The sequence below is a fragment of the Fundulus heteroclitus genome, unplaced genomic scaffold, assembly GCF_011125445.2.
Source record: "Fundulus heteroclitus isolate FHET01 unplaced genomic scaffold, MU-UCD_Fhet_4.1 scaffold_112, whole genome shotgun sequence".
In the NCBI taxonomy this organism is placed as follows: domain Eukaryota; kingdom Metazoa; phylum Chordata; class Actinopteri; order Cyprinodontiformes; family Fundulidae; genus Fundulus; species Fundulus heteroclitus.
In genome coordinates this window covers 235,428-252,229 of record NW_023396525.1, presented here as the reverse complement: position 1 = coordinate 252,229, position 16,802 = coordinate 235,428, and the positions used below count along the sequence as shown (strand labels likewise).

Genomic DNA, 16,802 nt, shown 5'->3' with positions numbered 1-16,802 from the left:
AGTTCTTTGGACACTAGGTCCCTAGAGGCTGCTTGGCAGGCAGCAGAGGAAGACTTCAAGTTGATTTAAGGGAGATAACATCCTCAACACAACAGTGACAAAGGCTGGAAAGAAAGAGCGAGAGGAGATAGCAAGGAAGTGTCGACAGCGGCAGAGAGGAGAGGAGACGAGAGGAGTGAAGGCAGAGGAGGTGCTGGGTGATATCCTGCGCCTTTAAAGCAGCAAGCCCCTCCTCCGCAAAGCTGAGCAGAGGAGCCGAGTGATGCTGGCAGGAGCCTGAGCTCCACGATAAACTCTGGCATCAGCTCCTCTTCATCCGGCAGTCAGCGAGGACACAGTGAGGGGTGCAGGGGCAAAGAGAGAGACGGAGACGGAGGAAGAGTGACAGGGACGGAGGGAGCAGGAGAGAGAGAAACCAGAGACAGACAGATAATAACAGGCCAAAACACTGAGAGGGAGAAGAGGTCACAAGAATAACATGCTGCTTTTTCCTCAGTGTGCAGCCTACAGATGCGGGTGAACGCTGACTGGAATGACGGGTGGCAGCGCGTTTACGGCAGCGGGATTGTCTGAGTGACGGCAGCGGCCACATCACAATCCGAAGTAGGAGTTCTCCTCGCCTCCCTGGCTCTTAGTCATCTTCTGCCTCCTCTCTCTCCTTTTCCAGAGTGCTATCAGGGCCATTCATCGCTCCCATCTCATGCCCCCTGCCTCCTCCTCCTCCTCCTCCACCATAGCTCCATCCTCCACTTGTACTCCTCCTCTGATGAGCCACAACCTCAGAGTGAAATAACCCTGCTGGAGCTTCTCTCTTTGTCAAGACAGTAAGTAGTGGGAGGAAGGGGGGGGGGGGGTTGGAACTGTGTGTGTGTGTGTGTGTGTGTGTGTGTGTGTGTGTGTGTGTGTGTGTGTGTGTGTGTGTGTGTGTGTGTGTGAGACAGAGAGAGAGAGAGAGTCAGTGAGAATGTGTGGGTTTTGTATGAGAGACAGTGAGAGGAAGAGAGAACAGCAAGATGGTGAGAAGTGTGACTGTGTGCGACAGAAGGACCTCAGAAGAACCGCCTGCTTTATCCACAGCTTAAGTATTCGTGCTGTGCCTGGACAGTGAAGTCTAGGCATAGCAACAACATAGTGATGTGCAGCGAAGGTGAGTAGGTGTGCTTCCTGGGTGTGTGTGTGTGTAGAGGGGATGCAAGAGATGTATTTCTGAAAACTGCTCAAAATCCTTCAAGCAGTTGTGTCCATCTTCAGATCTCCCTCATCATTTTTTTTTTTTACCATTGCTTTCATGCTGCTTAAAATTTTCCAGGGAAGGGACCTGAAAAGAGACAGGTGAGGGGTATCAGAATAAGTGATGGCTTTCCTTTCTGTCTGTCCAGGTGCCATGTGCAGTTGGCCAGCGCAGCCCGTGGCAGTGGCATCGCCCTGGATTAGGCGAGAATCTCTCCCCCCAGTTCCTTCGCCGGGGCTTCATCGGGAAGCTTTCAGGGGATTTATCCTGTGCTGCCGGATGGCACAGAGATCCCTACCTCTCTGAAGAGACTCTTTGGAGAAAACTAACTACATGGATAGGAAGTAAAATAATTATCCAATCACAGCACAAGCAGGCAGACTGGGTTCCCTTAGCAACAACTGAAGGAGACAAGAGAATCCTTTTTTTTCTCTTTCTATTCCCTTGGTTTTTTGGGCACACCCCTGTGGACCGCCTTGGGTCAGTGTTTTGGAAGAGGAGTTGGAGAGGGATGTTGCATAAGACGATCTCCCACCCGGATTCCAGGGGATGGCGTTCATTTGCTTTCCGCCCTCCCCTGTTCGTATGTCTCACTGGCACCATGATCATTTTCTAATCCTTCCACAAATTGTCATCACAAGTCACGTTCTGCTGGCTTAGAAATCAATTCATCCTGATCCCATATCACCTGGAATGAGCTCTGCATTTAGGAAAGGGGGGTAGAGAGATTGGACGCTGCGTGAAAAGAAAACAACCCGCTCCTTCACCTCAGATCTTTCATGGACAAAAAATGAGAGGTTAGACCATCGCCTGTGAAGAGAATGGATTTGAGGCAAAGTTCATTTTGATTTCTGAGGAGAATTGTATTTTTTTTTTCCTGAGGGAAAGAGGAATATTCCCTTTTTTCCAAACAGAATCCATCATTTATCTTTTTATAGACAGCATCCCTCACTGGGGGACTATATTTAGACGGCAAATCCTGGCCCCTCTGGCTCGCAAGAGAATAGAAAAAGTTTATTGTGAAAACTGACCCACAGTTGGGATTTTATATTTTTCTATTGAGGTTACAGCCTATGAAACTTACTGTAGAAAAGGGTAGAAGTGAACCTCTTCGCTGCTCTTACTTTTCTATGTCAGTCTGAGCTGATGTCACCAGGTTTTGCAGGTGAAAAGGATTGTACAGGAATGGAAAAGTCTACTCCCTGTATAGACGGGTGTTTTTAAAATAGCTCCTCCCTGGGAACAATTTCAAATATACACACTGACACATGAGATGAGTTGGCTCAACTTGGTTATGTAATAGTTCCATACAAGCCTCAGCACATGTGTTTTTCTTTCGCCTTTTTCAATGGATTTACTCCTTTCAACTTTTCCCATGCCGACTTTCTCTTCGTCTGGGGGAGGGTCTGCCAGAAGGCATGGATGTCAGAGCGTGACCCTATGCCAAGTGTGCGGGCGAGGCAAGGCGTTTCGGCTGCCCAGGTGCTTTTAAGATGTTGAGGTCTCCCTGCGTGGCCGGGGCCCCTGTTCGGATCAGTAGCACTGAGGCTCCTTGTAGCCAAAGACATGGACCCCGACTCGGCTCCCCCACGCCCTCAGCCTGTTGGCCACTGGCCCCACATTGCTTTGTAAAGGATGTCCCTCAGCAGAGCTCCGGCCCGGGACACCTCTGAGACCCCCAGCCCGAGAGAACGCATCCGCAGCCACATGAAGATGGTGATTGACCAGCTGGAAGGCATTCTCAAGGAGCTCAAGGATGTGGCCAAGGAACTCCGGGAGGTGAGGCTCGAAATCAGCTTACAAGTATCAAGCTTTTTGGAAAGGATTTAGAGGGTAACAGGGGAAAGAAAAGACGCTGGCAGGGGAGAGAAGAAAAATGAGTTCTGGGTGGGCTGCATTTAATTAGGTGTAAAATGATTTCGCAGCGTGGAGATGTTGAGTAAGATTTGAAAGGGATGAGCTATCACTCTTTTGGTTTACATTCAGATGATGTTGTTGATTACCACAAAGCTGACATGCTTTCACAGTCAACAAACAGTTGCTTATCTGCTACTTACAAATGTCTCGTGTTCAGTGGCATCTTGCGTAAGGTGCAGCTGGAAAGTAATGAAGCCCAGGCTGAAAAGAAATAAAGACGCAGGCTTAGATAGGCTACAGGACTTGCCGCCGCAATAGTTATATAACCATTTTGTTAAGGATCTTCCAGATTCTTACAGTATTTTTGCCATGGTAACGCTAGTGTGTGTGTGTCTGTGTTTGTGTGTGTGTGTGCCTGTGCACAACCAAAAAGTCTGAGAAATGATCAGCAAAGACATGCATTTATGGAGGTCTTACATGTGGAACTAGTGTACTTGGGCTTAAGACGTGTAAGTGCGCTGATAATCAGAATCTATCCATATATGGGGGACTACAAAATCTCTTCACGATCCTCCCCCTGCAGTGTCCTCAAAGCTGTGGGCTCTTCTTGCAAAGCTCCTCCCCAGAAAGAGATCGAGGCAGATAGAAAGACAAAGACAAATGAAGTCTGAGCAAACAGTTACACCTTGCCCACATCCTACCTGGACATCACACCATTAGCCTCTCATCTGCCTTCTAATCTGGCATCAACAGAGGGGGAAATTCTGTTTGCGTGTGTGTGTGTGTGTGTGTGCAAATACGTTGAAGAAGCCAAATGGAGGATGTTGGAGCACGTAATGACCTGAAGGAAAGGACGCAGGGGGTGTAAAAGCTGTCATAACTCACTCCATCACTACACCAGAACCAGCCCTTGCCACACCTTCTCTCCGACTCCCGGCTCTGTCCCACTCACCGCGCTCTGCTTGAGCAGTCGGAGGTGCAAGGGCACCGCTCGCAGTGTGTACCCTCTTTGGCGCGCGAGAGAAGCCGGCCCACGTGCGGGAGTGATTGATGATTATGGGACAACTGCAAGTGAAATAATGCTGGCCGGGGCTATTTATAAACAAAAACACAGCCTGTGCCTCTGCCAGCTCCAACGCATATCACCATTCTTATTCCAGACCCCATTTGAGAGGACTGCACAAAGTGGCTCAAATGTCATTTTTTATTGGGAGAGCACAATCCCACATATTGAAATGGCTACGAAATCACTTTAGCTGCAGCGGCAGTCATAATACCCATATCAATATCGCGCAATTAACTGACCTGGGAGAAAAAGAAGAAACTGGATTAGTGTTGCACCGTCAGATACGTGGAAGTTAATGTTCCATAAAATGTCTCGGTACTGGCCACATGAAAGGAACACAATAATATATAACAACTGTCGCATAAATAAATGATAAACCACCATGTCAATTCTGTGAAAAAGATAACTTAGTGAAGGAACAGTATTGGCTGATTATCCCCCACAGGGTCTCTGGAGACTCTGCAGTGCTCCAAGGAGTTGATTCCTAGACTCCAAAACACAAGCTGTGTAGATGGAAAGAAAGGTGCTTTAATTTGCTTCATGCAGCAGTGTTCATCGCTACATATTGCTACTGTGACAAAAGCTGAAACTAAAAAGTTTTCAAAGTACTAAGTTTTACCCTTTATATGCAACACCTCAAAACAATCTGGCTGTATTCAATGTTCTCGTCTTATCTATTTCCTCAAAGGAATAAAGCCAATTGAAGTTTCTCTTTAGTCTATCCTTTTAAAAGTTGGATAGCTTAGAGTATCTTAACAAAGCATTACCTTTCTGGTTTTGAGCCATAGGATAACATTAGGAAAAGTGCCTTGGAAAGGTATTCGCTCCTCTTGAGCTCTTTAACATTTTTCCACATTATAATCGCTATCATGTATTTCAGATTTTGTTGCGATACAGAAAAAGCAGTGCATTGATTTGAATCAACTTTTTTATAAAAATTATACATTTCTTAAAATAAAAACATGAAAGGTTTAGCATGCAAAGTCAGTACTATTCGCATTGTGGGGTTTCTCCAGCTTTAAACAGCTCAAGGCTAAAAGGCACACATTCTTTATTGGAATATAGCGTAATCACAGTCGGACAAGCTGGAGAGTCTTGTCCTGTTGCAAGGTGAGCCTCTGCCTCAATCTTAAATCCTGCAGCCCCTGACATGTTTTCGTCATCCATCTTAACATCTTCCTGTTGAAGAAAATGAATTACACAGCATGATGCCGCCACCACCATGTTTCACTGATGTGTTCAGAGTTACAGGGTTGGTTTCCTGCCACACATAGCATTTTGCATGTAGGTCAAAAGGCTTTGGCCTTGTTCGCCTACTTGACCAATCCCTAACTGTAAATATGACTTGTTATGGCTTTCATACAGCAATGGCTTCCTACTTGGCAGTGTTCCATAGAGAACAGAATCGTGGTGTGCACAACTAGTAGTTGCCCTGTCAACCACTTCTTCTGCCAGTTCCGCTTGAGTGGCTTCTTCATTTAATATTCTCCTTACCCAGCCATTTCTGTGGAGGTTTGTGGTTGTGACTACACTTCCCATTTTTGGGTGATGGTCTAAACAGTCATTTATAAAAAAAAATTCCAAAGCTTTGGATATTGTTTTATAACCTAACCCTGCTTAACACATCTCCACAACATAATCCCTGACCTGTCATCTATGTTCCTTCTTCTTCATGATATTGTTTGTACTCCTTCCGTTCTCTAATAATCCTGTGAGGCCTTCACCGAACAGTTCAGCTGAGATACAATTACTACAGTAACTAGTTACATTTACTTGAGCAGCTTTACTGCACTGTACTTTTTACTTTTACTTGAGTCATATTATCACTCAAGTATCGCTACTTTTACTTGAGTAAAATTTCTGGCTACTCTACCAACTGCGAGTTAATTCATGAATTAAGAGCATACATGTCTTAACCAAAAATGCACCTGAGAGACAAATACCCAGAGTTCATATTAAAGTGAGACTTCTTATTTGTACACAAGCTTTGTTATTTTAAAGTTATTTTCTATCTATGGAGCTCATTGACGTATCTGAAACTCGAATAAACGTACGGTAAACAGTGGATATTTTGAATGAAAGTACTTTGCACTGTTCTGACATAGTGTATAGACATTAACTGGTAAATAATATAAGCAATGATTGAGAAGTGTTTCTTCTGCCTGAATTTGTTGTTTTGTAATTATGTTTTTCTTGTATATCTTTTTACTTTTATCTGTAAAATACTAGAATTTGCATGATCTTAAATCGTCAGTTGTTATGATTAGCTACTTAGTAATTGAGAAGCCTTTTTACCGAATACTTTTTTTACAGTTACTAGAGTAATCTTTTGGGTTGCTACTTTTTACTACTATTTGAGTAAAAATATGTTGAAATTGTGCTACTTTTACTTGAGTACAAATTGTGGCTACTCTACCCACCTCTGGGTATAGGACATGACAAAGAAAAATAATTACCATTAATATTACAAGGCAATTTATACATCTAATCTAAACAGGAGGAAGATCTAAACAAATTTGTAAGATTTTCTCCATAAACAATTAATTACCAAGAAACGAAATAAATACCAAGGCCATACGAGGATCTCATATGTCTATTGGAAAGATGTTAGTCTTTCCTATTCAGTCATTTCCTAATTATTCCACTAGTCCAGGGTTCACCAACATGGTGCCTGCGGGCATCAAATAGCCCCCCAGGACCACAGGTAGTGCCCATGACCCTGTTTTAAAAAAAGCACAATCCACCAGGAAGCTGCATCTAAATCTTTATTTTATTTTGATACGGTTCCTGTTTATTGACACTTGCATTTATATAGATGTGGATATAAAAACAACAATATCTATAACAAAGCATTAAAAATATGTTTATTTTATATACAGTGACTATACGCTGACTCTTCTAGTTCAAAGGTCAGTACTGGTAGCCCTTCATATGACACATTACCAATGAAGTAGCTCTCAGTTTCAACAAGGTTGGTGACCCCTGCTCTAGTTTTTGCAATCTCTAGATCATCGGTTTCCAAGTCCTCTTTTATGCCCTCTTCTGTTCAACTCATCCTACATTTTTTGTTTGCTAAACCACTTCTGTTATAATTCACCCCTATCTTTTTAATCATTAACCTGCTGAAAATGTTGACTAATTTTCAGGTAAATCGTTGAGATGTTCAGTATATTCAATGTTAAGTAGAGTTAAAAAAAAAACCCAATCTGATAAGATTTCCCATGCCAGGCTAGCAGTTTAACTTGGATAGGATAAATAAAAATACTAGCACCGATATGGATTGGGGAGTCATGTTTTGTAGGTTGTGAGTAGGACCAAAATACAGACAGGAACTTGAGATGAGCGTTTGTGTTTGATTGGGTGGGAGTTACCGCACTGACTAAAATTACTTTATGTGTGATGAAATGGAGTCTATGGGTGTGTCTCAATTCAGGAGCTGCATCTTTTGAAGGTATTACGTCACAGCAGGGTTCTCTCCAGTGTAGAACACTGTAATTTTGATGGGCCGTTACATTTAGCATAAGGGCCCATTACTCTGAAATATGTAAAAATTAAGCTGAAATGTGATCCTTATGCTAATTTTTAACGTAACGTAAGCTTTCAAATGTGCATCAGCAAAGTTATAAACCTCATGGATAACTTAAGATAATGCTAGCTGTTATTAGTTTAATGAACAGCCCCCTTCAAGGTGCACTACGCAATGCTCCGCAAATGCATCCAGAGAAGCAGAGAAGCTCAAACGGAAACAGCAATGGCAGAAAGGAGTGAAAAGCTGTGAATAACGTTAGATAAATTACATAAAAGTAACTGTTTTTAGGCTAGAATTTTGTCATGTAAACCTTAAATATCTGCTTGGTGTATTGACATATTGCTTAATTTTAAAAATGTTTGGATGTGCTTGGACATGTCCGCTGCTTTTGCACCACAACTGCACCACTGCCAGCTCGACTTGACGGCTTTGAGCTGACCAGGCGCCCAAGGCGCTCTATGCCAAGAGAGAACACCTGTCTCCTGTCTCCCAGCAGGATTAACTTTTGGGTTCCATTTGTTTGGCTTCACAGCTGCTTCACGCTGTCTTGGTTGCTATGCAACAGGAATTGCACTAAGGTAAGGGTGGGGACAGCCGGAGAAGTCTAGAACGTCTCAATTCACAAGCCGTTCTCTTTCATTCTTCTCTCTTTCGTGGCTGACGAAGGACCTGACCTATGTAGACCAGGTCCTTCGAAGGATGCAGCCCCTGAGTTGAGACACAGCCTGTGTGACTGAAGGGTCATTATCTCAAAGGATGCTGAACTAAGAAACTACAAATCACAGAGGAAAAGGTCTAAGTGGAGAAAACAATCCAACTATACAAAAAAATGTATTAAGAAACTAAATTCAAAGGAATTAACTAATATGGCAACACCTTTCTAACTGTAAAGAACTCAGAAGTGATCAAAACATGGGACTACCACCATCTAAATTAAATACACAAGCCTAAAGTATTCTGTTTGAAAAAAATTACCGTAAGGAAAAACAAGGTAAAATTAAGTCAAACCATATTCACCATTTCAGCTAGAAGCTCTGCAGGAAAGCTGCTATGTTTCAAAAGAGGTCACTACTTAGGGGTCTTACTTTCTTGTATGCCAGACATTATCATCCTCATTGCATAGCATCCCCTTCCCTGGAGCATGTTCCCAACTCACACCTTAAATTCTTTACAAAAACAAGTATGATCATTTTTAACATAGTGTGTGAGTCGCTATGACAGCACCCAGTGAGGTCTGAGCGAACCCTGTGGTGAACTTACTATTTAACTTTAATCACCATCACAGTATGTAAATGGTAGGCAATGGACTGTGAGGCTCATGCTAGGCATTAAGAACTGATCCTTTTCTTCAACAAATCATTTTAGCAGTAATGCTGCAAATCGTGGGTAGTTTGATGCACCTTGAGAAAGAACAAATAATACTTGTTTTTATTAGGGAACAAAATTGTATATGGTGTTGCAATCTTATGATCTTTTAAATCCTTCAGAGTTCATAGTTGTTTTTCTCCAAACCCAGTCAATTGTACCAAAATTTAAACACCACTTTTCTTTGCAGAATTAATAGTTAAGTAAAAAAGAAATGGTAAACTTAGCATACTGTATGTCCAATGCAGCACAGAATATTTACTTATTTATTTATGTATTTATTTATTTATTTTAGCTAAATGTGTTGGGTTAAAATTTTCTGCTAGGTTAGCAATTCACATCTACAGGCATTGATGATTAAAAACTGGATTTGTTGCCTGTATCTGTTAATCCATTTCCATGACAATGTTCTATTTACAATCTCCATTTACACTGCAACAGTAGAGATGTGAAAATGGTGTAATTTGCTCACCATGCCACTAATTGGTACTATGTTCTCTGAAACTCAAGGTTTGCATATGTACAGTGGCTGTTCTATACATTTGAAGCTAAAAACACAACACCTTCATTTCTAAATCTTTGTAAAAGTAAAACTGTAAAGGTAAAAAATCAAATCGGTCCAGGAGACCAATCAGTCATGGTTTATGTGCCAGTGTATATCGTCATAAGTAACTGATTTAGTATTATGTCTTTACTAAAGGGGGTCATAACAAGGACCAGTTCCACAGGGGCAAGGGGCACCTGTTGGCCCCTGTCTAGAACCACCCATGTACGCTTTCTACCTATAAGCACAACTAATAAATGTTCGAGATGAAAGAGACTAAGGTTTTCCCATGGACAGATGATAAGGCTCAACTATTGCTTGAGGTGACTTTGAATTATAAAACCATCAAATTTCAACAAAAAATGTATATTTACTTTTTATGTGATTTTTCAAAGTTGCAATAATTTCTACTGATTTTTGTCATACTGTGCATGAGCCAGAGATTCCCTGTGAGAAAAAATTAATTGTTCCAGTTTACATGACAACAGAGACTGGGATAATTTCTATTAATTACACTCTGGACCCCTTCTCAAATTGTGCCATTGTCAGAGAAAACATCCACCGTTGTCATGTAAATGACCAGTACAAACACAACCAAACTTTTCCATCTTCATCAGAAAATGTTGTCGTGTAAACAGGGCGAATATCTAAATGCAATTTTTGTAAGGGAATACTGATTTTCATAAAATCCTTGCAAAGGTTGATACTGTTAAAAACTCTCTTCTTGTTATATATATGGGAACTGAATATGCATACAATATTATAAACAATGATTTAGAGGCCCATTTTGCACATTTCCCAATATTGTTTTCTTAGGCAGAAATCGCAAAAAGGGTGACATTTTTTATAGGTTATTCCAGCCTGTCTTACTTTCTCTTGACCGTTTCCATTAACCCTGCATTTAAGTTGTGGGTATTAGTAAATGACAGGAAAGAGTAAACAGCAGGTCTCTAACATAAGTCGTTCTGATAGTTTTAGTTGAGTTGCTGTCATTATGGGTTTTGATTTGACAAAGTAAAATCACTATAAGCTCCAAATGTGAAGGTGAGTGCTTTAAGCTTGACACCCTGCAGCAAGGTCTGAGGCTTTTATATTTAAGCATAAAAGGAACCAGTTTTGGGGTTGTTGCCCTTTTGAGTAAATAGAGCTTAAGACATTGCGGGACAGGTTGACAACATTGTTACATAAATTAACCCTCTTCGCTTTTAAATTGTTTTTTCTGGGAACATTTTGGGTACTCTGTAGAAAAAAGCACTTTGAGGATATTGCAGTAGGCTAAAGAATAACTGTTAAGGGTATTAAAGTTGTAAAGCTATTTCATAGCTTTGAACAATTGACTTCCATCCATCCATCCATTTTCCGAACCGCTTTATCCCTCATGGGGTCGCGGGGGTTGCTGGTGCCTATCTCCAGCGTTCACTGGGCGAGAGGCGGGGTACACCCTGGACAGGTCGAACAATTGACTTGATTCTTTAAAACAAAAAAGTTTGGGACTTTTGAAAAATGTACTTAATGTGTGAAAAAATCGGGATCCTTAGAGTTCCTAAAGCTCGTGCATAAGTCTTGTTTCATCACTTGAACCAAATGTTGTGTATTAAGTTGTCTAACAAGCTGGATGTATTGCTCCAAACCAACAAAACAGTGTCAGTGGAAAAAAACTAGTTACAATTAATTTGAGAATTTCCAGCCTTCCACTGCTTTGGGTATTCAATTTTATTTATATAGCGCCAATTCACAACACATGTCATCTCAAGGCACTTTTCAAAGTCAAATTCAATCAAATCATACAGATTAGTCACAAAGTTTCCTATCTAAAGAAACATAGTAGATTGTATCAAGTCTTGACAAGCAGCATTTACTCCTCTTCAAAGAGCGGAGAGTCACAGTGGACAGTCATCTTCATTGTTAATGGCTTTGCAGCAATCCCTAATACTGAGCACAACTAACATGAAGCTACAGTGGAGAGGAAAACTCCCCTTTAACAGGGAGGAAAACCTCCAGCAGAACTAGGCTTATTATGAACGGTTATCTGACTCGACCGACTGGGGGTTACAGAAGACAGAGCAGAGACAAAAAGCACAGAAGCACACATTGGTCCAGGAATCCTTTCTATGTTATATGGTAATAGTGAATGATCTTCCTCCCTGGATGACCTCACAGCAAACAGAACGCCAGACCAGGTGTACCTACTATGAGAAAAAATGACAGAGAAGAAAGAATTTAAAGTTGAAATAATAACAAACAATGTAAATTGGAGAGCAGTAGGAGAACGTAGCAGAGTGAAGAAATAGACCCCGATGTCCTAAAGCAGCCTAAGCCTATAGCAGCATAATTACAGAGATAGCTCAGGGTAACCTAAGCCACTCTAACTATAAGCTTTATCAAAAAGGAAAGTTTTAAGCCTAGTCTTAAAAATAGATAGGGTGTCTGGCTCACGGACCAAAACTGGGAGTTGGTTCCACAGGAGAGGAGCCTGATAGCTAAAGGATCTGCCTCCCATTCTACTTTTAGAGACTCTAGGAACCACCAGCAGACCTGCAGTCTGAGAGCGAAGGGCTCTGTTAGGAACATACGGGGTAATCAGAGCTCTGATATATGATGGAGCTTGATTATTAAGGGCTTTTTACGTGACAAGGAGAATTTTAAATTCTATTCAGGATTTATTGGGAAGCCAATTAGGTAATTTTTGAGCAGAATTCGACACATGTTGCAAATGTGCTCTCTTTCTTCAAGTACACAGAAATACAATGACACTTCCACCTACTAGTTGTATAGGTATATTGTGGATATAATTTAAACAGAGACATCACGCTTATCACTGTTTTGTACCTTTCTGGATGGCATCAAACAACAACACTCCTTAACATGTAAAAGAAAAATGTTACAGCGCACGGCTAGTTTCCTTCCTTCAAGAGCCCATTACTGTCAACTGAAGCCTATCTTCCTTTTGAATCCCATTACAGGCTTCATGACAGGTAAAATGAGATGGACCTAAAGGAAGGACACTGAAAGTAATATACTGATAAACTACACCATTTGTAATAATGTACTGCCATGAATGGCGTCTGCAGAGGAAATAATTCATTGAGTTATCGTGTCAACCTTGGACTTTCAAGAAGTGTAAGGATAAACTGGAAAGAAAATGCCATCAAACCAAATACAAAGTACCCAGTAAAACCTGCAAAAAACAGAATTTCAGCACGAAAGGGTAACTGTGAAAACACAGATGTCGGCGTTAACCCATGGTGTTAACTACAGACATTCAGCATGGTAAATTAAACAGATTAATGAAGCAGTAAAGGATAAAAGCGGTAAAGGCGTGGACTGAAAGGGAAAAAAAGAAAAAAGGTTTGGGGAAAACTGCACATTTCTGTATGGAACCACCAAAGAGGAATGATGGAGTGTTATTATGCGGATGTAGTTATTATGCAGAATGATAGCATGAGCTGCCGATGCTTCATGTTGGTGCTCATCCCAAGACAAATGAACACAGGAAGGCAATCAGGATTCGTAAAATTAAAGCTCCAAGAGGGAAGGATGAATAAAAGCTCAACAAAGAGCAATTATGATTAGCCTTTTGCTATTTGTGTGCATATGCTTATGTAATGCAGGAGGCTGGCCAACTAAAGCTCGGAGAGGGAGGATGTAGCCGACAGCAATGACGACTGTCAGGTGAAATCTGTGTACTTCAAAATGTCAGCCTGTTTCTTTCAGGAAGGACGTACTCAGTAACAAGACTAATAAAACAATCGACCACCAAGTAGCTTTAATATTAAGATCTGCAACGCTATAAACATAAATAAATGACTGCTATGTGTGATTATTGATCTAATCAAATTATACGGATTTACTAAGCTCAGCTGTGGTGTTTCTCTATATTGAGAAAATAAATCAAAGCATTTGATCAAAAAAATAAAATAATGTGTGTCCAAGAAAAAGAGCAATATAAGAGATGTGCAGATAGGCTACCATGTAGTGACCTCGTAAGGCCAACATCCACTAAACTGATGTGCTGCGAAAGCATGGTAGGAACACATCACCAGTGTCATCCCAGAAATCAACAACCATCAGTATCTCCTGATAAGGCCTTAAGCCAGTTAAAAAACACAAATAGATTCACATTGGGTGGGGTCCTTCTCTGATAAAACTGAACTAAAACGGATCCAAACTCAGAGGGAGCCAAGGGGAGACTTAAACCAAAATCAAAGAGCTATTTCTCTCTGAAGGGCCATGTCCTCTTCTCGCTCTGTTTTCCCTGCTGATGCTGATGCTGCTGCTGAGGAGGGCAGTGAGAAGAAAATTGCTTAGTAGAAGCAGTTTGACATTAAACCATGAGTGTGGCTATAAACTGCTCTTTCACTCATGGAGGAACAATATAAAGGATTCCTGTAAGACACACTGCTTCCATTAGCTGTTTTTGTCCTTTTATTTTCTTTCTTTTTTTTTTTTTTTTTTTTCCGGGATAACCTGGAATGTTTAAGGGACATGGGGGATAACACTGGGGGAAGGGTCAGGTCATATTCCTTTTTTTTTTTTTTTTCACAAAAGCTCTTAACATTAAAGTCATGTTACACAATCAGCATATTGTACTAGATATCCCAAAATTTGTCTTTGCTAAATTGCTGAATGAAATCTCAATATCACAAAAAAGTGCATGGACTTCAATAAATTGAAAAAACTGCCCCCGTGGGTAAAACTGTATAAGTGGATACCATTCAGGCACTATGCCAGTAATATGTTGTTGGCTGTTTAATGCAATTGCAACTGCATTAAAAAGGAAATTCTTCTAAACTCAATAAGAAACTATAACAAAGCAGATTATTTGGAATAAGATATAGAAAACAAAAACTCCATTTTCAATCTATAAATTAATCTGATTTGAAAAGTCTAAATAGAAAACTTGGCAGGTGACCTCGGTCTTCCTGCTCCTCCAAATGAATTCCTATAATCAGAAATTACAATCAGTCCCCAAGCTGCCTTCTTATGGATAATGTTCCAAAAAACAACCATTTTGATATGGCTGCCCGTGTTGTGGGGTTTACAGCCCTGTTGACCATAGCCCAGTGGTCTCCACCGAGGCAAATTCCAGCCTTTTTTTTTTCCACCACAGAATCAATTTATTTTAGATTAAGGCAGGGGTTGACCCATTCCCCAACGCAGGAACACACCGAGCAGCTCAGCAGGGCCAACGTTACTCACTGGGAAAGGCTAAGAGCTTAACCACACAAGAAGAAAGTGCCCTTCAACCCGACGTACCTTGACCAAAGGGTTTATTCTCATTAAAAGCTATTTGGAGGAAATGAAGTACCCGCCCGCTGTGTCTGTCAATTTGTTCTTCCTTGTCAGACCTCTTTTGTGTGTGGAAATTAAATTCCTAAATTAAACTTGGTGACATGCCTCCAGTAGATCTCTCTTTGCTTAGAAAGACAACAAGAAAAAGGCACCTCAAGCCTTATCTATTCTTTCCTGAATACAAAACACCGTGGCATCTCCACACCTGTGTTGCTGCCTTAAGCTCAGCTCAATGGTTGCTTGCTTTTTTTTTTTTTCCTTCTCCATTCCTGGAATGAATCAGAGGCTCAATTATTCCCAGCGCTGATAAAGTATTGCCCGGGGAGTTTGAGTAAAATGCCAGTTTGTCTTATTTTTTCTTTTTACTTTTTGGAGTTGATTTCATATTGAATTTTACTTGGCCACAGTTGTGACCAATTGCTACTATATAATGTAATGCAGTGTTGATAATATATTTCTATATATGATAAAATCGAGCACTTAAGTCGCCATAGAAGGGAGAGGAGGAGATGAAAGGAGCAAGTTAAGACTGTGTTAGCATCTAACCTTGAAAGCTGTTGAGAGAATAAAAAAAAAAGTACCATGCAAAGCATTCCCCTGAGCCCCTTTTACCTGGCTCTGCTGTGTAGATCCAGCTTCTTTAGGATGCAGGCCCAGCATATTGACTAGCCCATCATGCTTGCAAAACCCACCGGATTAGCTGGCCCTTTGAGCTCTGCCTCGTTCTGCGAACCCTACACTCAGCACACACTGTAATGAGGGCTTTAGGTTAGACCTCTGCTGAGGTAAACACTCCAAAAATTGCGCTCTTTGTGCTCATTGATTTTTATCACCTTACACACCTTCTGAAAGGGTAGCTACAGATAAAGCTGTGATTTTCTTTTTACTATGTACGCTTGTAATCTGTGGTTCAGATGCTAACATGTTTGCTTGTTCCAAGGCAGGGATAGAGCTAAACAGTTTGTGGGTGCAAGCCGAACGGGGATGGGGGAGGGAGTGTTTCAGAGAGACGGGGAATTTGTGCAGGAGAAAAAAGAAAAAGAGGGGAACATGATGGGTAGATGGAGATAATGGTTTCTCCAGCTTCACCAAATTGTGACAGACTGGGGGGAACAGCTTTGAACAATGGTTAAAATTGTGCTCGTGCGTGGGTGTGTTCAGGATTGTTTTGGACTATCTTTGGGCTGTGAATAAAACCAGTAGGCTGTAGGTAATGGTGTGAAAAATGGCAACTATCAAAGTGGAGAAGCAGCCTCCGAGAAAAGCAACATAATTTATCGGTGACAAATAGTGGTGTGAAGGGGGTGGAGGGCTATTTCATCTCAATTAAGCCTTAAAAAGTTGCTTTGGTTTTATGCTGGTGTGGTTGCTAATTAGAAGGCCATAAAAAAGAAGGAATTTTCTTGATGGTTGGATTTTTTTGTTTTGCCCACAAAACATGCAGGAGGCATTATCGGTTTAGGCTAGCTCTTTACTTTTTGGAAAAGTGTTATACTGAGTGATCTGGAGTCTATTTGGTCCACCATTTTATTTTGTGACCATAATATGTGATACCCCATTAATCATTCCTTTTTAAAGAGAAATTGTACAGTTTTACACAGCTATTACTTATACTGCATCCCATACCGTATCCCAACAAACATTGGGGTTACGGTATATGTTTCTTGTTGGTACATGAGTTGCTACCCATTGATATAATAATTTTAATACTATTGTAGAATAGTTGTAGAATATTGTAGAATACTATTGTATTCATTCATTGTTAACTTGAATCTTAAATACCATCTCACCATCATGTTTTCACTGAAAGTCCTTTTTAGTAGACAAAATAAGTATTCATATTCACCCACAGTACTAGAATTTAGCAAGAGCTTTTCAGGGCAGTAGACTTGGTCACAAGGTATTTCTTTGATTTTCT

The 16,802-nt window shown here is 41.0% G+C and overlaps 1 protein-coding gene across 3 annotated transcripts in view; it reads left to right on the top strand.

Annotated features, from left to right (window-relative positions):
• The first annotated feature begins 212 nt into the window (after positions 1-212).
• insyn1 (inhibitory synaptic factor 1) overlaps positions 213-16,802 on the top strand; it is a 76,776-nt gene continuing 60,186 nt past the window's right edge. Inside the window, exons 1-2 of one of the 3 annotated variants that reach the window (XM_036128713.1) lie at positions 213-603; positions 1,380-3,010. In XM_036128713.1, coding sequence (XP_035984606.1) covers positions 2,867-3,010 — 144 coding nt within the window. In that variant the 5' untranslated portion in view covers positions 213-603; positions 1,380-2,866. Of the gene's footprint in view, positions 825-963; positions 1,148-1,379; positions 3,011-16,802 lie in introns of those variants that run through there. The other 2 variants (XM_012850897.3, XM_012850898.3) reach the window with 2 other exon arrangements.